A 24,570-nucleotide genomic window follows, 5' to 3' on the forward strand; every position below is an offset into this window, starting at 1 on the left:
GGTTAGAGTGGGCCAGAATACCATAGGATTTGAGCCATTAAGTAAACCTCACAGCCACTCACTCCCTGACAGAATGAAAAACTCAGGCCAAGAGGATTACCAAATTACAAAATATCCAGAGGGAAAACAAACCAGATCTCCTAATTAGGTTCTTTTCACAGGGCCATTTCCCTCTATGTGGAAATCTAGCTCACTCTCCAGGCTAGCAAAAGAACATAATCTTTTGGAGCCTTGTCTTTATGTGATGGGGCATTCGCCCCACACTAGCCACGCAGGATTAAAACAGGCAAGAGAGGCCAATTAGCCATAGGCTGCCTCAGCAGCGCTAGGATGCAATGAAGCTTAACTGGGGATGAAGCTCATCGGGCAGAAAAAGGTGTAGCTTCTCTAAAGCCTGGGAGCTGGCCACAGACGGGCTGCAGTGAGGAAGTCACAGTCCCTGATACAAGTGGGGAGAGGAGGAGCCTGTAATAGGAGTGTAGGAAGTGGGAGTGAGTCCAGGGAAGTAGCAGTAAGAGAGAATAGATCTGAACTGCTGGTTCGAGGGCCCTGGGTTGGAACCCAGCATGGAGGATGAGACAAGCCACTGTGGGTGGCACCATGTATATGGAGACTGCCTGAGACTGTGTAGCGAGAGACTCTGGCGAGACCCTGGAAGGGGAGGACGATTGTGACTTGGCTAGAGGATTACCCTGAAGGAGAGGTCCTACAGCTCCTGACCAGTGAGAAAGGGGCCACAAAATGAGTGACTTGAGGCAAAGGGCTGGGCAACCACCAGATGGTGCATCGACAGCAGTGAGCTAATTCTCCAGGTGAGCCACAAGGAGGTGCCAATGAACAGTGAGTAGCAAGCATCTGATTACACTTTAGAAGACAGCAAAATTACCACACATGCAAGGAACACTGACATCAGTAAAGAAAAACTGGCACATTCCCTCACGTTTTTATCCAGAAGAGAGATACCACCAATTGCATAACTCTGGGAAGGAGGAGACAACAAGAGAGGAAAACACTATGAAATCACAACTTGATATCTGACAACTTCCAAAGACCTATATATATAAAAAAATAAACACACACACACACACACACACACACACACTTACATTCTTTTAATCACCGTCTTCCAAAAAAAGTTTTCAGGAATGTTAATTTAGTTATGTGGTTATCATGTCAAGGGAAAGCCAACATGACAATAAATTACATGTCATATGCAAAAAAAAACAAACAAACTAATAAATAACTTTTTCAGAAAAATAGATGTATTGCATTCACCTATGCATGAATATTAAAATAAAATAAAAATGTTCCCAGGTTTTTAATTTTTTATATATATATATAGTAAGAATACTAAGAAAACATTTTATACCCCTCTGCATTTGATATACTGCAACAAAATTTGGGGGGGGGGAAAATACTGCAAATATCCTTTTTTTTTTAAATGATTTAGCTCTAAAAGAAGCAACTTTCTAGTTCAGATTACTTGGATACTCTTACTGTTTACCCTTCCTGCTTTTTTTCTAAAGTCAGAAGAGATTTCTCTCAGAACTTCAAATAAATAAGATATCCAGCTGCACAAACACTATACTTTCTGTTAGATTACTCTGGCTTCTTAAGGAATATTTGACTTTCTCAGAATGTAAATGATTAAAGGGAACCCATCATGTGAAACTGATTGGGGAAATGTTTAAAGTGGTATGGCACCTCTACAAATATGGTATAAAGAGAAATAAAAAGACCACAGTATGGTAAAGCATCTCAGGTATCCAAGGAGGCCTAGGGGAAATATTAATGTCACTAAATAAAACACCTTCCATTTAGGAAATAGTCTTTAAATTACAATTCTATATAGAAAACTAAGCTGTATTTTTTTAAAATATATGCAACTTAACATACTGTAAATGTGGCCAATGAGATTTCCTGCACATCTGTCCATTCATAAAGAGCATCTTGGAAAAAAGCAGTTAAACCATGTTGTACAATACATAAATGTATACAGTTCTGTAGGCCATACCTCATTAACTGAAGCAGCATAAACATGGTTTATTATGCAACTCCACAGTGCTTTTTTAAAATGGGGTGCATGTTATTGGCCTTTGCAAGGCAAATACACAGATGGTGAACTTTGTCCAAATACATGGCTCTTTGTGGATCAGCAACTCGATATGCCAAAGGGCTCTGTGGCAGTCCAGATACCACCAGGTAGGCAACTTTCAAAATTACAGGACATAGGCCAAAAAGCAGATGCAAATACGGTTTTAAAGGCCAGAAAGATCAAATCTGTGGCGGCAAAGACTTTCTCATCTAAAACTCCAACTGCTTCATAGTCAAATGGCACAGTTGAGAAAGTGAATTCATGTATGGTGTCACTTCTTTCAGGGAATCAATAGAAGCTCTACATGATAACATTCACAGACAAAAAAATGCTCCCCAGATCTTGGACTCTAAACTAGGTCAATTAAATTTTAAATTTTAAAAACCAAAGGAAGTCAATGTACACTATGGAAGGACAATAATTTATTACAGTGCAGTTTAATTCAGGTTCCTTATGGTCTTCTTTCAGCTATTTCTGTGCAATCCCCATTATTAAGATATTATCATGTCTTCTACAATTTGGCATGTCAGACAATTGTAACTGGAAACCAAATATGCCATTTTACATGTTAACCTAAGATTTGTTTTTCATATTTCACGTCACTCAGAGCATAGTAATTTCAGTAGGTAAAAGTGTCTGGTTAAACTGAATTCTCTCATGTATTTTACTATTTTGCTGTTTTTAAAATAATATCAACTATGTGTATGTTATAATAGTTGTGACTTCCTCTGAAAGGCTAAAAGTGAAATTAACATATAAAATAGTTATGAAACTTAACTTTTTAGAAAAGATGCTGAGCAACTCATTATTGGCTAAAATTCAAGTCTGATTCCTGTGAGTAGTTTTGATAATCTTTTCAGAATGTGTGTAATAGATCATTATAAATGCTGCATTATAATACTGCAATGTATTGACTATTATTCTGATTACAGAGATCTGTTCTATGAAAATATTATCTCTATTATTGTCTTGTTACTGAGAAGAAGAATGATCAGATGCTTAAAGTGCTAGTCTGGAACTTGGAAGCCCTGGGTTCAATTCCCTGCTCCATCACAGACTTCCTGCATGACCTTGGGCAAGTCCCCTTCATTTCTGACTTGACTCCCCATTTGTAACACAGGGATAACAATACTTCCCTGTCTCACGAGGGTGTTGTGAAAACACGTACATTAAAGATTGTGAGGCAGAGGCACTCAAACTTGTAATGGGGGTCATCTCAGTAATATAGACATGTTTGATACTATTTAAATTATAAAATGGATTAGTAGAGACCATCTTTTACTTTGTACTTTGTACAGAGTCTAGGACAGTAGGCTGCTGATCCTGACTGTATGAAAGTATTGCACAGAGGACCCAAACTAATAATTAGAAATAATTTCGACTGGGGTACACTGCAGCCAAGATAATTTCTGTTTGAGCATTTACCAGACACCCATCCAGGGGAGCTAATGGAAAGATGCAGTTTTAAATATTCAGAGGAGACCTCCTTGAAATCCTGTTTCAGGAACAAGTACAGACTTTTTTCTGTGATCAAATCCGTGCTTTTTGGATATTTGTCCATATCACAAAAGTAACACAAATTAGCGTGATTGGGAGTATCTGACGGAGGCTCAATCAAGAGAAGTGGGATGGTTGGGGTGAGGCACATTTGGAAGGTACCCGGAAGCATCCCAGCACTAGTTTATGTGTTGGCTGCCTCTTTCCTGTGCTAACAGTCACTCAGTTTCATATGCACCAAATTAATTCATCTAAAAATAACTGAAGAAAAAAAATAACCTTCATAATAATCTTCAAAAAGGACTTCTGAGCATTCAGGGTTCCCTGTCTATTTATACAGGATGACCTCATTGCTGAATTTTCATGATAAACTAGTGATAAACAAAATCTACTACTTATTTGCCTAGAAAGCACTGGAAGAACCAAGCATGTATATTTAATTTATTTCACTGGTTTGTACAACTCACATATGCCATAAATAAATCAAAAGGTTTGCAGTGCATGTTTTCCCTTGCTTTGTAATTCCCACCTTTTTTCAGGCATTTCACATGCTCCAGATAAGTGTCTCACTGCCTGCTGAGAAACCCTTGTTGATGAATCCTGATTTAACGTAAGCTACACAGAAGAAATATTTTATGATTTCCCTTTTCATGTAAGCAAAAACTGAGCTAAGTTGTTTCTAACTACAGCCTTGGCAGTGGTACACTGTGATAAAATAACAGAACTAATTTTAATAGAGCAGAACATATTTTGTACCAGTCAGAATGGTGGGGAGAGGAGAATGGGTGGGCAAAACTCCCCTGGACTTTAATGAGGTCAGAATTTCACCCAGTATTCATTAGGTATTCTCTATAGTAATCATAAAGAACATTGAGAATACTACTGTAACATTATCTACTTGCAAAGACAATATTGTAAAGAAATAGATGGGAATCCCTGTGTTTACACAATACATTTGTCTGCCCACTTCTCTGCCCATTAAGGGTAGCTGAGGTGCCATGGCTCTTCAGGGAAAGAGTGCAAAGTATCAGAGCTATGTGATTAGGCAAAAACTGTTTAATAACCGAGTGTCTGACCAGACAGGCTCTGTCTTTGAACCATGGAGCAGATACAAAGAGATGCTACACAAGACTGGACCGTCCTGCCCCTAACTATTGCTAAAGTAAACTTTAATATATGGGAAAGTGTCATTTTGATAAGTGATGTTTCAGTAACCTGGTATTTGGCTTTCCATTACCATTTCTATTAAAGACTCTTATTCTTGTGTTCAGTGAGAATATTGATTCTACTATTTTTTAAAGGAAGGAGGGATGTAACTAGTTAACTCAAAATGATAAATTTTATTTCAGTGGACTGGATAGCAAGTAATCTTTGTAGGAGGCCCCAAAACAGCAATAGTTTAAAATTTGGGCGAGATGGTCTGACTTTCCCAATCTGGTTGGTTGGGAGACAACAGAATATTTCATATACAAATTTTTCAGTAAAACACAGCAGTACCTGCTGTTCAGGCTTGACCTGGGAGTGACTAAGTCTCTTTATGTGTGCAGAGTATTAACACATTTCTGGTCTGAAAGAGTTGGCTGTATCTGGGAGGCTGAGCACCAAGACAGCCTTGGGATTGTTGGAGTCACCTGGCTTTTAGTTTGGTTTTAAGAGGTGACCTTTCATCAAAAGAATCCCTTCCCTTTGCTTTATTGACCATTACACTCCTGTAACCTTTTGAGTTTAGCATATTTTTGGTCTATGTACCAGATTCCCTTAGAACTGTGTCCTGTGGGTATACACACAGCACCTGCTATTTGCAGGAATGGACACATCTTTGACTAACACAGTACTTCTCATGTCTTACATTCTTTCAGGTTTTATCTTCTTCTGCAAAGATGTATGATATATGTGGATTTTCACTGTGGACTAGAGAATAGAGTGGCAATGGCACATCCTAATGGGCAGATGAGCATATCCTAATTAGGGCAGTTGATTAATCACAGTTAACTCACGCGATTAACTAAAAAATTAAGCATGCATATTAAATATTATTTTAAAACTACCACTTCAAATTTTATTTTTTCACAGGCTGTAGATCAGGGGTCGGCAACGTTTGGCACGTGGCTCGCCAGGGTAAGCACTCTGGTGGGCCGGGCCAGTTTATTTACCGGTGAGAAGCGGCGCGGGCGAGGGATGTGCTGGCCGCGGCTTTCCGCCACCCCCATTGGCCAGGCACGGCGAACCACGGCCAGTGGGGGCCACGATCGGCCCAACCTGCCATGTCAGCAGGTAAATAAACTGGCCCGGCCCGCCAGTGTGCTTACCCTGGGCGAGCCACGTGCCAAACATTGCCGACCCCTGGTGTAGATGTTTGAGACTACTGCACAGACCATGACATCTTCTTTCTAACACACAGGTAGTATGTATAAATTATCCAATAAACAAATAAAAATCAGGCCAGCGAGTAACTCCTTTCCCATTGAAGTCAGCAGGAAATGCATTGGTGTTTAAACCCCAATTTTCAGTAAGTTTCTCTACTGTATATTTTAAAAATAAAAGTCAGATACACATAGCTTTTCTTTAACTTAAATTGTACTTTGGTTTATCAGTAGTGTCCAGAAACTTTAAACGGAGAGAGAAATCGTGTCTCTGTGCTTGAGAGATGATCCATGGATCCCTGCCTCCTTCCTCACCCCAGTACTCTCAAATCAGAACACTCTGCAGCCCTAGCCTTCTTTCCTTCCCCTCCACAGTTTGAGCTCTACAGGTTCCATCTACTCTGTGTGCTGGGTAGCTATTACTATTATGCAGGCAGGTAAACAAATGCATTTGCATTTACTAAGGGTTACAACTAGACAAAAGTCATTCTGAGAGTGGAGATACAGCCACCACCACCCTGTCAGCTTGTGAGCTGGAATCTGCAGATCAACATTTAGTTCCTGTTTACTTTTTATATAATTTTGAAAAAAAATACAGACTCCTATGTGTTCTCTTCAAAAGGAACCACACACCCTGCAACTTTACATCAGTGCTAATCCCTCATACGTCCTCAGTCCAGCTTTACTCCCTTCCCCCTCTAACATCATGTTCTCAAACTAAGGACTCAGCAGGAAATAATGCTAAGGTCAGACTAAGGTATAGTGTTCTTTTCAAAAGGAACAGAGGGCCCTGTGGCACCTTTGAGACTAACAGAAGTATTGGGAGCATAAGCTTTTGTGGGTAAGAACCTCACTTCTTCAGATGCCAAAATGGAATTACCTACTGTTTCAAAAGGAATTACCTACTGTTCTTCATACTCAAGACACCACAATGTGCTTTTCAGTCATGAGCTATACAGCTACTAGTGGCCAAATACTAGCCTGACAAACACCCCCTCATGCACGGACTTGTCTTGAGATTTTATATCCATATTTAAGGGCAGAATTTGGGCCCAATTGTTCAGTAATTCATGGCAGCCATCATGAAATTAACAACAGTCACACAGATCTTTGAACAATAAAATATATTTATTTTAAGAGGGAATGTTGACCAGAATATAAATATTATCCCAGATTCTTTAAAAGGAGCCACAGAAACATTAAAGCTTTTGGGGGTTTCTATCAACAGCATGTAGAAGTGGATCTTGGCTTGTCTTAGGACAAAACATGGCATCACTAAGGGTATATCTACACTGTAATGTAACCCAGAGTTAGTGGAACTCTAGTTAGCAGACCGTGGGTTTGTTAACCTAGGGCCTGAGCATCTACACTCATTTGTAACCCCAGGTTAACAATTGTTGAACCCTGGGTCCCAACCTGGGGCTCCAGAGTCTACACTGCATTATGTGGGTCCGAGTCCAAACACCCATATCCCAGACTTCCTAGAGCCCTTCCAAATTTGGCTGCTCTAGGCCTTAGTTCATGGTGCAGTGTGGAAAAATTTAACTGTCCAAAGGACAAAATATCAGCCCATGGGATTGTGGAATACTTTTTTGGCAGACCCTCATGGTACGAGTCTAGTGGGGCTGCATCTACATGCAGAGCAATAGGGCTTGAACCCTGAGTCCCAGCTTGATTCAGGCTTGGAACCTGATTTATGTGTAGACAGGAGGCGGGGCAGGCTTGAGCCTGAGTTCAAACTTTGGATTTACAGTAGTGTCCAGTGTAGGTATACCCTAAGGGTGCAGAACCCTCTCATCCCTAGAACGGCATTACAGTGTTGGCTTTAGAATTAAGTTTAAATCATTATCTGACATTTGAACCCAGGACCTTTTAGCTTGGGGCAAGAGTGCCAACTGAGCAACACAAACAGAAATTTTAAATTCTTTGCACAAATTATCTAATAAACTAAACGCTTAGTATTTAAATGAAATCCTTGAAGTAGTATAAGACATGAAACCAAAACATTTGATGCCTCAACTACACTTCTGATGTCCAGAAGATCTGAGATGTGGTTGTAACTAAAATGCACTCCTTATATTTCTCCATAGCACATAATTTAATAGCAAAATCCCCATTCTAAAATGCTAATATTTTCCAAGAAAAAACATAGGCTGTACATCTATCGACCTCTTAGAAATTTAAAAAATTTGAAACTATAAATCTCTGTATGGCAGGTTATTCAAGGCAGAATTACCCTGCTATGGCTAGCTGAGGTTAAGACATTGACATCTTGTGCTTTTCTAGCTATAATTTATATCCATTAAAAAGGGAGTAGCACATCTGTTAAAACTCTACTACAATGGCTGGCTTTGCATTGCAACAGGAAACGTAACCCAATCGTCTCAGAACTTTTACAAATTCTATTCCTTTTTTCATGTAAAAGGATTTGAAAATGTAGTTCACTGAAACATCTGTTAAGCTCTTGAAACCCTAACACATGATATTCTTTCTTCTCTATTACCTGCCAACAAAAATATTTGGTTCTATGTAAGACTATAGCAAGAGGGTGATAATAGCACTCTCCTTCTATTTTTATATGCCACTGTACACCGACAAGATCATATGTGGTGACACTAGTTAATATATTCTGTATCAAAGTTTAATTCTTATGATAAATTTATTGAATTTTAATTGTACAAGTGTCTAGCAAGAAGTCAGAAGGGGTTTTGAATGACAGATTTACATTAATTAAAAACATGAGAGACTATTTAGCCATGTCATTTTAAAAAGTCAACTTAATAACCTTGTGTATATGTTTATTTTATAACTTATTTTTTAAAAACATAGATCAAACCAGCTGGGCACATACCTAGTCTATGCAACCATGCATTTCCTACCAGTGTTCCCTTCAGAATCCCTCCTCCAATTTGTTTCCTCCCTCCTTCCATTTGTTCGTAACATCCACTTGTTGCAGTTTGTCTTTTTAAGTAGACTGTAAGCTCTCCAAGGCAAGGCCTACTTTTTACTATATGATTGTATAATGTCAAGTAAAATAGGGACCTGATCCTGATAATGGCTTCTGCTCGCTACCGTAACAGAAGCAGTAAATAAACAAAACAGGACAGAGCTGCTGCTGCTATTACTATCTGCCACAAAAAAAAAAAGAAGACTGTACATCCGTTTTTAACTATTTTCAATACGTTTTGGTTTGGGAAAAGTAAGGGGGGGGGGGGCGCGCGAGAATCCAAGTTCAATTTTCACCAGTCTAAACAGTATAAATATCTGTTGGAATCACCATGTTAACAAGTTTCAGCGGCAGAACACCTGCAAACTTCCTGTGAATCACTATGACCAGCACTGATACACTATATCACACATTACTCCACTGTAGGCAGCCATAAAAGAGGCTTGGCTGGGGTGGAGTTGCGTTACCTTCAGTATGATAATCCATTTACAGCAATAATTAAAACGGTATATGTGCAAAAGCCTAAGATTTCAAAGAGAGATTAAGTTTAAGGAACTTAAGAGTATCCAGTAGTATAGTTAGACATCTGTAACACTATTCCTTAAAACAGGCACTTAAAATAGCCTGACTCCATGAAGAGTGCCCTAATTACTGTAACTAAAGTCACTACAGTCACAGCAAGTAACAGCAAATAAAAAAAGGTTTATATTAAAACACTTCTCTTCAATGCTTCAGGGAATCAGATAAAACTAGAGGCCGACAGTCAATGTTTCCTTGTACTAAATTGTCATGCAGAGTATTCTCATTGCCACATGCAAAAGGCCGCATGACCTCTCCCAAGAGTGGAGATATACAGTATGCGGCAACATTCATCTCTGAAGGAAACATACACTCTCACATTCAGATTGAAGCAACACCACCTTTAGGAACTTAACCACTAAAAAAAGGCATTTTTTTAAATCACACAAGATAGACCTTTGCCCTCTATTTGGAATCAAAATGAAACATTTGACCAGCTGGTATAATTTATAAGAAGTGTAATTTAAGTAGACAATTTAAAAATGTCATTAAGACATTATCACAAAAAATAAATGTGACAAAAATGAAAATGAAAAACTCTCAGTAATTAGCAGTAACCAGTTTAGCAAATTATTGTGGATACACTAGAAGTGAAAATTTAAAGACTAGCTTTCCAAAAAGTTGAGCCTTTGAATCCTACCATATGTTACCCACCATTCTCAGTGCTTCTCTACTAAACCTTGTTTTGTGAGATAAAATGAAAAGCTTGATTATTTTTGACTATTTCTATTGTAATAGCACCAAATGGCCCCTGTCAGGATCAGGACCTCACTGTGCTAACCACTTCAGGTGTTACACATATGCAACAAACTATGAACATATGGTCTGTGCCCATAGTAACTGCAGCCTCAAACTCAGACAAATCCAGTACCCAGCCGAAAATGGAGCTGCTCCAAAAAGCCTACTCCAGCTTAGTGACAGGAGGAGTAAGCTGTGAGGTCCTAATACAAACTCTCAATGTGAGTAAGGAGTAGAGCACTTAGGGGCAACATTTCATTTCTACAACAAAAAATCCCTGTCCATATCTGAGCTAGGAATACAGCATAGCTGGGCTGCACACTATGAAAGGGATACACATTTTCTGTGGGTCCCCAGGTTCAGATCCCAACCTTGCCAGTGTTAGCACCCATGAGGTTTAGGGCAGGATTTGACACTATGAGCTGTAATAATGAGATCTGCCTTCACCCAGGACTATCACAATAGCACCTGTACTGCCTCAATTGAGTAAAAGAAACACACACAAAGAACTGACTGAAGAAATACGGCTTGGTTTAGGGATGGTTGTCTAGTCAATGCTGATCTCTCACTCTCTTTTACAAACCAGCCATAAACACAGATACCATCATATGAGCCTATCATCAAAAGAGGTGATACAATGATAAAGAACCACCAAAATGACCTAATTAGCATTTTAAATTTTAAAATGGAAAAGGATAAGTTTATCTGAGCCACACAAACAAAACACAAATACAAAGCACTCATCAAAGAAGATGCACCAAAGTAAATAAAACTATGTTATAGTTATAATAGGTCCCAGGAGCTGCATCTTTTTTTTTTTACTGTAAACTGATACCGCTCCCTGGCACAACAACCATAGTGTAACGCTTGAGGATAAGGAGGACATTTACCCTATCTAAGCAGATGCTCCAGGGGCTGGATTTTGTACAACAAGCTCATGTGTACATACATAATTTTGATATACTGACTACTGCATGTGTGGCTGAAGGATTCTAAAACCTGCCTCAACAGCTGATAGAGTTCATGCACCAACCCCACTGGAACACGTGTTTTGCACATACAAATTCTGCAACCTACACACAGAACTGTAAGACTATTCAGATTGCCTGTGTAACTGTTAGCATGGCAAACTGTATGTTCAACTCTGTTCTCCCACATGAAGGCTGGGTTCGGGCATCACTCAGAACCTGGCCCTACTGTTGGAGATAACTCTGGAATTTTGGCCTCCAGGCCACTTGTAGAGAAAATGCTTTTATACACTTTGGGCCTGATTCTCCACTTACTTGCACCTATGTAAATTAGGATGAATTCCATTTAAGACAATGGAACTACACCACTGTAAAACTGGACTAAGTGAACATGCAGTCAGGACCCTTTCTTGTACATAATTACATGAATTCAGCATGTGACTCAGCCATTAATCTGACAAGCTATGGGGGGCAATGTTATTGATGGAGCTACTCAGGGATGATACCCGACTCCTGTCCTCTGCTTCCCTGCTTCTTTTCAAATTAAAATAATTGATTTTCTCTGTTGCACTGGCTCAGAGAGACAATGAGTTATGCAACCTCAGAACCACTGGCATCCATCACTGTGTCCATTGTGAGAGCGCCCAAGATGGGGCTGAACAACTACTAAGATAGGCTCGACTCAGTATGGGTATAGATACCTTCTTTCCACATCCCAGATGCTTGGTCTCAAACAAGATGGAGCCATTTTTTTTTCCTTTGGGAATATCATTCCCTCTCAGTGAGTAAGTGATGAGACACAGTCAATAAGGTTCAAAAGCAGGCAATTCTCAGCAAAGCCCATTTGACGGCACTGCAATCTCTTAATAAAGAAGAATGTTAGTGGTAGGCACGAAAGGCCTAGTTATACTTCTTTGCATAACGGACCCAATCCAATGTTCACTAGAGTCAATGGCAAGACTCCCATAGACCTCAGTGGGCATTGGAAAGGGCCCATTGTAGGGAATCAAACAGTAGGTAGACACATTTTTAATGCATTATTTATAATCCTTTCAAGCCATGAAGTTCTGTTAGCTAACTCATCATTCTATGGTGGACTACTGAAATATTGGAGGGGTAGCCGTGTTAGTCTGAATCTGTAAAAAGCAACAGAGGGTCCTGTAGCACCTTTAAGACTAACAGAAATATTGGGAGCATAAGCTTTCGTAGGTAAGAACCTCACTTCTTGCATCTGAAGAAGTGAGGTTCTTGCCCACGAAAGCTTATGCTCCCAATACTTCTGTTAGTCTTAAAGGTGCCACAAGACCCTCTGTTGCTTTTTACTGAAATATTGTAATTATTAATCCATTTGTAATACAGTTTGTCTGGAAATATGTACAAAGGCTGCAGAAACTGTTCTCTAAAATGATACATTGGTGACTTTTGGGGACGGGAGGAACCTGAGATTACTATATTGACTATCTAGCTCCTCAAATGGCAAACCCCTGGACACACCTCATGCATTGGGTACTTACAACTTTATCTCTCAACAAATTTCTTCAGATGAATCCAAGGGGCTTCTATCTATTGAGTGGTATGTTTTAAATTCAGGCAAGTTTGGAGGTTATCCCAACACAAAAAGAAGTGTCTGAAAATGTCTTAACAGTCAGTATATTTTCCATGCTCAGATCAGAGCCGGTTCCAGGCACCAGCGAAGGAAGCAGGTGCTTGGGGCGGCAAATGGAAAGGGGTGGCATGTTTGGGTCTTCGGCGGCAATTAGGCGGCAGGTCCCTCAGTCCCTCTCGGAGTGAAGGACCCGCTGCCAAATTGCCGCAGAAGAATGAAGCGGCACGGTAGAACTGCCGCCGAAGTGCTGCCGATCGCGGTTTTATCTTTTTTTTTTTTCCTGCTTCGCCGCTTGGGGCAGCAAAAAAGCTGGAGCCGGCCCTGGCTCAGATAGTTAAAAAATGGCTTCTACCTGTTGATGAACTGTATAGTAAATTTCTTGACCACACTTTGGTTCATTATGAAATACACTGAAGAGACCAAATAACCAATGTCTGACAGGTTTATTAATATGGTACAGGAAAAAGATGCTATATGATATACGTCTTCAAAGAGCAGTCCCATGCAGTGACAATACATTCACCTTATGCAAGTGTGCTCCCCAAGTTACACATTTCAGCTGGTATTATCTATATGATTTTACAAGTTACACATTTCTTTACACGAACTGAAAACCAACCCATTGGTATATTCCAGTTCCCTAACTAGTTGTTCTGTTTCTTCCTTATCTTTGTTTTGGATACTAGAATTCCAGGTACTGATCCGTTAAGGTACTTCTTAGCTTGTACTAAGACATAGAATGAATATATCTTGATTTTGACAGGTTTCCTATCTGCTTGTGCCAAATGCTTACTTCAGCAAGTGCAAGGTGTTATGGGTTAGGGTTATATTTAGTATAAGTGAACAGGATTATGGTATAGGCTAGTTTAGGCTAAATCACTGATATAATATTTTTATAAACATAATAGTGTAATTTGTATACAAACCAGAATATATAAGTCAACGTACCAAACAACCACCAGCACACACACACACACACACACACACACACACACACACACACACTCCCACACCTCCTCACACACTCCTGGTTTAAAAAAAAAAAAAAAAAAACAACACCAAGGAAACCACTGCCTTTGGATTAAGAATAAGGATAAGGAAGATGATATTCACCAGGAAGCTATAAGCCTCTGAAAAAGAAGGGTTTACACTAAAAGTGCTTTCCCTCAGCCATCAATGATGTCATTAGCAAGGTTCTCTAATCACAGCACCTCCATATTCATCTATTTACATACCAAATGTACCTGAGCATGCACTTAATTGAAAATTCAGAACAACTTTTTAAATTCTTTAAATGTGTGTTGAAGCACATCACTAACCCCACAGCATTCCACCCCTAATATGTGCAGCTACCCATTAACAGGGCAACGGAAATCAGGCATTCCAACATTGTCAATCTAAAGTAATACATAGAAAGTTCATCTGAAATGGTTTTAGGACCCTTTACTACAGCTCACAGGTTTGACAGCATGATCACCATTAAAACCGTGCTTGCATTTATAAGAGGCAAAAGGTTAAAGCAAATATGTACATCTGGATTTTTATAACTCCACTCCCATGATTTAAAAACTGAAGATGTGTAAAATGCTGCAAGGCATTCACTTACCATGGATTTGGTGAAAGGCCGAGCCAAGGTAAACAGCAGGGTATACACCCACCAGTTGCGATGAATGGATGAGTAGATCATATTTCCAGGATGCACTGCATTAGAAGTCACCCCATGGGGAGAAAGGTGGCGGTTTAGCTCATTGGAGAACAATATATTGCAAAGCTTGGAACGGTTGTAGGCCACCATAGCCCAGAACTCTTTCTTAGATGGAGAAAGCAGGCTGAAGTCAAGCTTTCCTGAGGAATCTTTAATTTCTGAAAATCTAAAAAACAGTACACGTGCTTTAGACATTCTGGGCCAAATTCTGCTCTCATTTAAAACCGCACTACTTCTTGGAAGTCACAAAGGTTGTGCTGTTGCAAATGACAGCAGAATTTGGACTGCAATCAACACACAATTTGCTTAGCAGTTTCTTAAAATCTAATAGAAATTGCTTGTGGTCCTCAAAAATAACTTCATGTTATATGGGAGTAAAAGTATTAAATAAATTCACATCAGAAGCAAAAGATAGCCCGTTAAATCCATGCTAACCGAAAAGTTATTTAAAAGCCATAGTTTCTGTATATTATATGAACTACATTCTTTTGCAACAGGAACAAAATCAGCATTTTAGTTTTGTTTTTGAAGACTCACATGATTAACATACATTTAAATCATTTAGAATAAAAGATTTCTGCTTTTCAAAGCAGAGTAATACAGTATTCATTCTTAACCATTTTTTCCCAGATTATTTTAATCTAATGCTCAAGTACTGCATATTTTAGTTTAAGTGTCCAAGTAACTACAGATGACTCTTGCTGCCTCTTAGACTCTTTTTAGATTAAAAATTGATGATTATAAAGTGGTTATAACCTTGGTAACTTGCCATCAATAGTCTTATATGTTTAAAAGATAAATGTAAACAAAGCCAAAATGAGTTCTGGCAGACTATAATGTTTTTAAGTATACCCATGACATGACTGAACACAAATCAAAGTAACTAGTTGATGTTTTTTAATTGGGTCTGACAGAGTCATTAAACACCAGCTGTTTGTTTCTTTCTTTCTTTTTTTAATAATAACAAAGTAGTGAATGTACTAAAGACACTTGCATGAAAAAAAGTTATTTTCTAGATAGTTCTCTATCCATCCTTACATTTTTGGTTTATTAAATTACCAGTTTGCATTAGTGCTGAGAAATAAATATCACTGATAGTTGCAAAACAATGTTCCAAACAAGAGTGCTACTTTAAGGGGGCGGGGGGGGGGGGGGGGGGTGTTTAGCAAACTCACTTCAATATGTAGAGCTTTCAGAATCAGCTGGGGAAATGAGGGACAAACAGAATTGTGGTGTACATTATAAAAAAATATTTTAAAATGCCTTTCCTGATTTTGCATTATATACTCCAAATTAAGCAATTGACTGGTTGGTTTGTGTTTGTTGGGGTTTCTTAAACTTATGTCAGGACAAAAACAGTAAAATACATAGATAAAAAGCCTACAAGCTTCCAAAGTCAATAGGAGCTGACAATGCCTTGTCCCTTTCAGAATCAGTCCCTCATTTGATCTCGGGTAATAAAATGCCTCTTTCGTAATTTTCACATTTATTTAGGGCACAACTCTGAAATCAACGGGACTAATCCAGGAGTAAATTATTACTCAACATGAATAAGGGTGGCAGACTTTGCGAATCAAGCCCTTAGTAGCTGTCTAAAACACCAAAGTATACTATACAAATACAGTGTTTTGTGTCTATCATTAACACAATAGGAATGTAACAACACATTTTCAGCCCAATCCTGTGAGTCAGTCTTACGTCGGCAGCGCCATTCACTATGTTGGACAATCAAATTAACTATACAGAAATAAAGATAGGAGGAAAGTCAATTTACTTATTATTCTTATTCTTATTTTCGTATGATGTACTTAAACTACTTATAAAATGACTTTTAACTCAATTCATTTGCACCGAATCCAGATAAGTAAATAAAATTGAGCAAAGGACCAGAGAGGCAAATAAATGTTTTGCCTCAGAACAGTCTAGCATAATAATTTCTGCAAACATAGGACTTTATTTTCCCCCTAACAGGGAGTCTTGATTCCAACAAAAAGATTCAGCCAAGGTTTATGGAAGTAATTAGATACCAACACTTCTGTTTTACAATACGGTTTAAGGCTCAGAGTTCTCAAGTAAGTTGGAAAGTACTACTAGTATTAAGACCTGCTCTCTAAACTAGGTCTCTGCATCAGCTTATTGTCACTGAACACTACAAAAAACAGCCATTTAACAATTATTTTAAATGTTTAAATATGATCTAAGACACAAGAAATGAACCCCTAAAACAGAAAAGCAATAGGCTGGATTAGTAATTATATTCTGACATGCACAGTGACTTATTTTTTGTTAGGTTTCCATAAAACTTGGCTTATCTCATTCAGTTAGCAACGAGCACTTTAAAATAATCTTATTTTTCAAAACAAAGATAAATCTGTGTAAAGATATGAGCTCTAGTTCCACACAGCACTTAAGGGGGAAAAAAAACCAAAGATGTCATTTAAAATACTATTTGAGATACAAGCTTACAAAGGGAAACAAGCAGCTGACAATTCAACATAATCTGCCATTAAATAACAGCTCATTTATACATATCCCATTGTGCCCTCCACATCTGGCAAGTGATTGGAGTTGGCAGATTTATTTCTAGAGCTATCTTGCCTGCCCCACAGTAGCCTCCCTCACTCCTAACAGGACTCTGCAACTTGCTTTCACAAACCTGGTGTGATTTGCAAAGATAAGGATGTCCAGATTTTGTTACCACCTAATTACTAGATATTTCATGTCTTTTAACACCAGGGAGGATTATTACTGGCATTTTCTATTGCTTCCTTTCATTTCAGCCGTCATAAATTTAAAATGGTAAAAGTAAATCTATCTTCAGTGTGTCATTTATACCATAAGCCCCTCTGTTTGGAAGTGATAAAGATTTCAGTCTGACCCTTGGCTGGTCTCTCTCTACCGGGTCTCCAGGGTTACATTCTATGGAAACATGATTAAAAAAATAAGCTTCATTCTGGGTCTCTTAAAACAGTGCAGAAATAAATAAATAAAAGTAGTTGCACATTTTTCCTCTTGCTTTGCTAAATCTCTTACACACCATGCAAAAAAGTGAAATAGAAATCAACAATAATGTTTTAAAGCAGGCCAAGATGGGCCTAATAATCCTGCAATCTCTGCACATTCTGAACTAAATCTGAAGCCAGCATGTGCTTTGGATGCAGAAAGAATTCAGAATTGGGCCCTGAGGCCCAGATTTTTAAAGGTATTCAGGCATTGCTGCACTAAAATATCATTGACAGTAGTTGGGATTAAGGCCTGGTCTATACTACCCGCCTGAATCGGCGGGTAGAAATCGACCTCTCGGGAGGTGGTAGTAAGCGCCGCCGACAAAAAGCGGCAGAAGTCGATTTTGCCGCCGTCCTCACAACGGGGTAAGTCGGCTGTAATACGTCGAATTCAGCTACGCTATTCACGTAGCTGAATTTGCGTATCTTAAATCGACTCCCCGCTGTAGTGTAGATGTACCCTTAGACTCCTTATTGCCTAAATCACTTTTGAAAGAGGGATTTAGGCGTCTAAATCAGTTTTCTGTTGCAACGTTAAGTGCAGCAATGCCTAACTACCTTTAAAATCTGGGCCATAATCTACTTCAGGTAGTAATTGTTTTGTCTTTTTAAAAACTTCCTTCTCTTCAGTTATTAAAAACATTCTAAAATCATTGCAAACATGTTTGAAATTTCATATTGTGCTTTTTGCCAAATTGTACTCCTAAAGGTAATCGGAGAGAAGTGCCATCTGATATCTTAACTGAAAATTTAACCAAAAGAGGCACAGCCAGATTTCTAATATAGACTAGCTAACAAACTTCCCTTCCTACAATTATACAGCTAATGTCTGCATTGAATTCCCTAATTTCTCATTATAAAACAATTGGATTTCATCTAGCAGTCTTTAATTGCATTGTTTCTCCTGCTAGAATAACTGCACATTCTTCTTGGTAAGATGTTGAAGTTGTTGAATGACAAATCAATAAAGGTCATGCCATTCAGATTTAATCAATTATTATTCCATCTCCTAGCAAAATCAATGAGTGGCCTGAAGTGCAGTGAAAAATCTGCATTCATACAAAGAGTGACCAAGACCGACCTATGCAGTATTATGAAACTTGTTTGCACATAGAATCTCACAGACAGATCCTATATATGAGTAAATCCTACTGACTTAAAAAATGATTGCTCAAACAGGAGTAAGCACTATAGGATTGGTATTTTTATTTTAAACTTTGATATTTACAGTGTGGTGGTTTCATCCCAAGGACTGCAAAAAGGAACAGTCAGAGCTAAATCAAGAACATATTGTGATTTTAACCAACCTGTGTGATTCTGATGAAACCATCACAACTCTTGCTGGAGATGAGCGGCGTAGAATGTCTTCAAGAAGTTGGACAAGGTAAAAATGCCCCAGGTGATTCACCTGGAAGGTGGCCTCTAGGTCATCTTCTGTCAAGGACCATGGAGCAGCAAAAACAGCAGCATTGCAGATCAGCATGTGGAGTGGCCTGAATCATCAACAAGATACACTGACATTAAAAAATTCAATCAAATCAAGTAAATAAAAAAGTACAAAGAATTAGATGTAATTAAATGTATTGTGATTGTGATTTATGCCACCTTATAATTTCAGAACTTCCACTGGAAAAACAAACAAACAAAACAAAGGTAACTGAACAACTGGAGCTCAAATACTTTGCATCTCCAGGTCCACCATAAACACAAAGGGTTTGGAATGGTCAGAAAAATAGTGGACACTGGATGGATGGCTGACATGCATAGATATATTAGACAGATCTCCAGATATTCTACTCCAGATGTCATTAAACCTCCAAAGTAGGGAACAGGCTCAAATTTGACAGGCTGCAAAACATAATCCCTCTAACCATAGGAATTTTACCCCCTATTCTTGGTCTTAATGTGCCCAAGGAGTAAAGATTACACAAACTGAGCAGTCTCCATGCAAGTCACCTTCATGCACAGACATTATGGACATTTAAGTACTGCAGACCTGACACCTTTTAAAACCCAACTTTTTATCTGTCAGCCATATCACGTATTTAACTCCCAAATAGGCAAAGTCACGCTAAAAAGCTCTAATGGTTAGAAGCAGCTAACCAACCCCAAAATGTATAATTGAAAATAGAACGAAGTGCAAGTATAGGGAAACAGAAGAATGGTTCGTTTGTCTTCTGTTTCAATTACCCACTGCCTGCTGATGGGATGGCTGTGGGCTATGCTTCCTTATGTACCATGAGAGGACAAGTGCACAAGCCAATGATCACCACTTTTCTAGATGGTTCCAAGTCTGCAGCAGCAGGGCACAAGCGTCCCAGTATTGGGGTTCTACATAGACAATCCTATGAGAAATGTCAAAAATTAAGACTTGGATTTCCAAAGAAGCCAAGATAATTAGGCACTAAGCACCTTTTAAGCACTGTTGAAAATCCCACCTTCAATAACAGCCTAATTATCTAAAAGACTTTGGGGGAAATTAAAAAAGGGGTGACAGACATCAGTTTAATATGACAATACTGAGAATGTTATCATCAATGAGATTAGACAGATAAAAATCTATAGTTAAAAATAAATTTAAACTAGAAACCCAGAAACAGTTCACTATGTCACAGTTCTGAAATAGTCATGTAATGATGTCTGATCAGTAGTTAACAGTCCCATATTTTTATCTTTAGGTTCATTCTTGCAGAAGCTTCACAGAAATCTTTAGAGCAACATATTGAAACACGTAGAAGCTTTATGAAGTAAATTTTCTAATGGGCGGGGCTACTGCTTTCTTTTGCTCTCACATTTTACACTTGCAAAATAAATTCTGGATATTTGAAGTATGCAAAAGGGAGGCTGCATTTTTGAAAATGTGGCTCTATGTTTCTGTTCAAGCATCCTGGGTCAAAGTCTGCCTGTGTTTCACCTGTGCAATCCCACTCCACACAGTAGGAATGGATGGAAGGGACAACGGATGACCAACCCAGAGTACTTACACAGAAACATAAGACCATATTTTCAAAAGGGCAACCTTCCTTTTGTAGGCACAATTTGCCCCATACCTGAATTGCAACTGCACAACACTGATATGAAATGCCAGTATTCATTTCTGCTCTCAGTTTATTTTGCACAAAAAAATGAGGGTGCATGTTGTGCTTGCCGAAAGGAATACAAAGTCACAAACCTTCAGAGAATGCATCTCATGAAGTATTAGATGACTCAGTATCACCTCAGAAAGTTTATGTGAAGCTTCTGTAAGAATGCATTTGCAGATAAGATATATACATGTCTTTTTAGACAGGAGTATAATACTGATTTAGAACTGTGCTGCAGTATGTAAACAGTGAAAACCATGGTATGGCACCAGTGTGTCTCCCCTATTGGCCTCATCTTGAAATATGTAGATCTATATTACAGGTCAAATGCTGCCCTCAGATGTGTGCACACATCCTGACTAAGTGAAAGACAGGAAAGCAGGTCACAAAAGAGATGTGCAAAAAATCCATTGAAATGTACAAATAAAAACTCAACAGGAAACACTGAGCACTTAAATATTAAAAATTATTGATCTTCTTGCAGTTCTTTCATAATTGTAAGTTTGATTTACATAAGGCACTTTTAACCATTTGGAATTACGACTAGACAGTGAATCAAATCCTGTCATTTGCCACTCACTGCAAGTTGGCTGACATGACACAGTGGAGGTCCATCAGTGTCAGAATGAAGGGGCCCCCTCCCAGGTGTAGAGCACCCATAAAACTGCTCAGGAACACCACTACTCCAACTCATAGGCTGTAGTTATACCCATGCTTATTGCGCTTCCCTTATAAAGGCTACTGTCCCTTCCAGCTATGTCACCATGGATTCACTGGCCACACCCATGTCTCTCCCTGACAGGCACCCAAACCTCTATTTAATGCAGTGGATGGCCTGTTAAACATCTCCACATATACACTGCCTTTCTAGTATGCACCTGCTGGGGACAAGGGGCAGGGGTTAGCCTAGTGTACATTTATCACAGATACACCATTAACCAACTTCCATTAATTTTTGCAGATCTTCAGCATATAAAAATCAAGGGACAGTGCTTAATTTAGTTTCTGCTTACACTGTGAATATGCATTATCTCACTTTTTCATATTTATCTGATGATTTAATTTATGAATTAGTGTCCTAGATACAAGACATCTTTTTTCCTCAAAAATAAAAAGCTAGTTTGTGAGGTACATTAATATAAATTTTGTAGTTGGTACTTGGCAATGACTTTATGACAAGACACTGCATTGTGAATTCTCAATACACCATGACAATAAAAAGAATATCCCTCATTGTTACTTTCAGTTGGCCTTTAAATGTATAAGGCAAATGAACACCGCATAAAACGACACAATCTGATGTAAGAGAACACAATAAGACAGAATGAGCCCACATATGAACCTGGACTATATTCTACCTAACCACATTTTAATATCCTTCATTAATGCTAATTATACAATAACTACCAGAGGCAAAATATGTACCCTGTACCTAAACCTGTCAGCTCAATTAATTAAAAACAGGATTCCAGAATATAAAACTATAAAATACTGTGAATTTTTAATTGTAAAGGCATTTAATTGAGTTTTATAAAAAGAGAGAATTACTCCTGCCTCTTTTTAATGAGGTTTTTATTTTTGAAATAACATCTTTTACTAAAAGTTTTTTTTTAAACTAAAAGTAATTAAGATTCAAGAGAGTCCCTAAAATTATGAATCTCTACAGTATTCTATCACAAGAATTAGTTTTATCTGTACAAAAATATACAAATAATAAAAATAGAAACACTTTAATCAAATTCCCTAGCTAAATGGTTAGTAGCAGAATTTTTTATTTTTAGTTAATTTTAGTGTTTGTAAATGATGCAAGAATTACAGTCCTGGAAAATGAAGTCCTCTTTACCCAGAGGGCAGTATCAGCAGAGATAGCTACAGAGCCTCATTTCAGTTCTGGAAGGACCACCTTTTGGACTGAGAGGATAGTTCAGGATCCACGTCCATTAAGTCCCTGGTCTCTCTAGTGAGGCTGCTAACAAGGGGCCAATAAGTGTCAAGTGTGATGTGAGCTTTTTTGTGATGTGGACACCTACCCAATAAGAACTGAACAAAGATCACCTACTTATTTCACATTAGCCATGTAACAGCCCTTGTACGATCATGAATTTCAACCACCAAGGGCAGATTCTAGTTTCCAAGGTGCAGTGCTTTTTATCACTGAACATCTCATTGTGCAGTATCTGAATGTTCAGGCTACATGACAATTCACGCCACACATCTGATACTAAAGCCTTGCTTTATGACTGAAATAGTTTTAGTGGATAGCAGGACTATGACCTTGAGTTCACCAGTTTATTGAGAAACTGGGGCAGTCTGCATTAGCCATCGTTATGACCCCTATAAAATAATCTTCTGCATTTAAAGTAGCCTGCTACTATTCTTCATCAAAGGTACAGGTAAATAGCAACAAAAAAAGTCAGCACCAAGGCAGGATTTTCTGTTATGTTTATGCCTAGTGTTGACATTATGAGGCAGCTCTCTTTAACTGTATGACTCCTATTTGACATTTCTGTAAGCACCAGACAGCTAAAACCTTGTACAGTGTTTTGAAAATTTACCCTTATGTCTCCTTAAAACGTCTTCAGCTAGTGACTTACACTGCACCAACTGAGCTAATGCATTCTACCATTACAATTTAAGTATGTATTGGGACCAGCATATAAGCTGCTCTACCACAGTACAATGTCACCGTTTCTTACCATCCCCAGGATAGCAGACCCAAGAATGTAATGTTTTAACTGCAAGTGGTACTGTGATTGTAAAAAAAACCCCTCTCTCTATGTTGATGAGTAATTAGAATTTGATAACTGTAAAAAGTGTTCTGAAGTAGCAAGGGTATTTTTTCTATTAATGTCTTGAAAATATCTCCAGCCTTGTGCACTGCACATATCCATGACAAGTCACTAACTCTTTTCTTGGACAAGTTATTCAGATCATATGTGCTATGCTGATTCTACTATTAGAAGAAATAAAGTAATCCGAATAGAAACTGCACAGTTTGAAAATATACAGAATATGTTAATAAATGAATGAGATATGGAAATTAAGTCATCTCTATAAATCAATTAGTTATGGAATTTAACAATCAATTTGTTAGCATATGATGCAAAACTATGATCTGTCAACAGTCTTGTGAACTGGCCCTGTGCAGCAGTAGCTACTTTCAAGGGAATTAATTACTGGAAATTTGCAAATGGAAGAATAATATTTTCCAACAAATGTAGCCCATGCATTAGGAGGTTAAACAAACACACCAAAATGTCAATGCAGTTTTTGGCTTTGGTGTTCTCCCATTTAAAACACAATGAAACAGTTAACTAGAACGTTATGCAAAGGGAATACTTCTCAAATCTTCCCATGAAGCAGAATGTCACACCATCTGGGGCACTTCTCAAGTGATTTGAAAAGTTCATACTGTTTGGAATTATACAGAAATTCAACAGAAAAGGCTTTGCCATATCCCCTAAGTCCCATAAGCAACTGTAGACCTATGTCACAGCCACAAATGGATGTAGAGAGCTGTGACTTCTCCTCTGCTATAGAAGAAGCAAAGTCACAACCCACAGAACTTTTCTGTCACATAACTTTAAACCCAGACTTGTTCCAATAAACCAGAGAAACTGGGCACCTCTTGCTGTGAAAAAACATCTTATTTCACGGAAAGTGCACCCATATCAAAGACATCATGGACCACGAGGAACAATAAGCTTAGCCTAGAACCAAGCTAAGCCTAGAACCATGCTCATCTTTTTGAAATTCAGCCCATTTACACAAACAGAAGTCATGGTAATAATGAGGGCAATTTGAGCCACCAGTTGTGACTCTGATATTAGTCTTTCTTACATGGTGGGATAGTAGAGAACACCTAGAGCTCCCACTATCAGACTCGCAATGAATTTATGAGGGTATCTACTGACCATCTTAAAACATGGAATAGTCTAACCAGTACTAAAGAAACCATCGCTTGATGCTGGTGTTTTTATAAAC

General features: G+C 38.4%; 1 protein-coding gene across 1 annotated transcript in view; it reads right to left on the minus strand.

Annotated features, from left to right (window-relative positions):
- The window catches only part of WWOX (WW domain containing oxidoreductase), a 666,447-nt gene that overhangs the window by 460,196 nt on the left and 181,681 nt on the right, over nucleotides 1-24,570 (minus strand). The window contains exons 7-8 of the mRNA XM_034788089.1: nucleotides 18,811-18,996; nucleotides 14,400-14,664 (exon numbers count right to left, since the gene is read on the minus strand). Coding sequence (XP_034643980.1) covers nucleotides 14,400-14,664; nucleotides 18,811-18,996 — 451 coding nt within the window. The remainder of the gene's footprint in view (nucleotides 1-14,399; nucleotides 14,665-18,810; nucleotides 18,997-24,570) is intronic.

The sequence above is a fragment of the Trachemys scripta genome, chromosome 13, assembly GCF_013100865.1.
Source record: "Trachemys scripta elegans isolate TJP31775 chromosome 13, CAS_Tse_1.0, whole genome shotgun sequence".
In the NCBI taxonomy this organism is placed as follows: Eukaryota; Metazoa; Chordata; order Testudines; family Emydidae; genus Trachemys; species Trachemys scripta.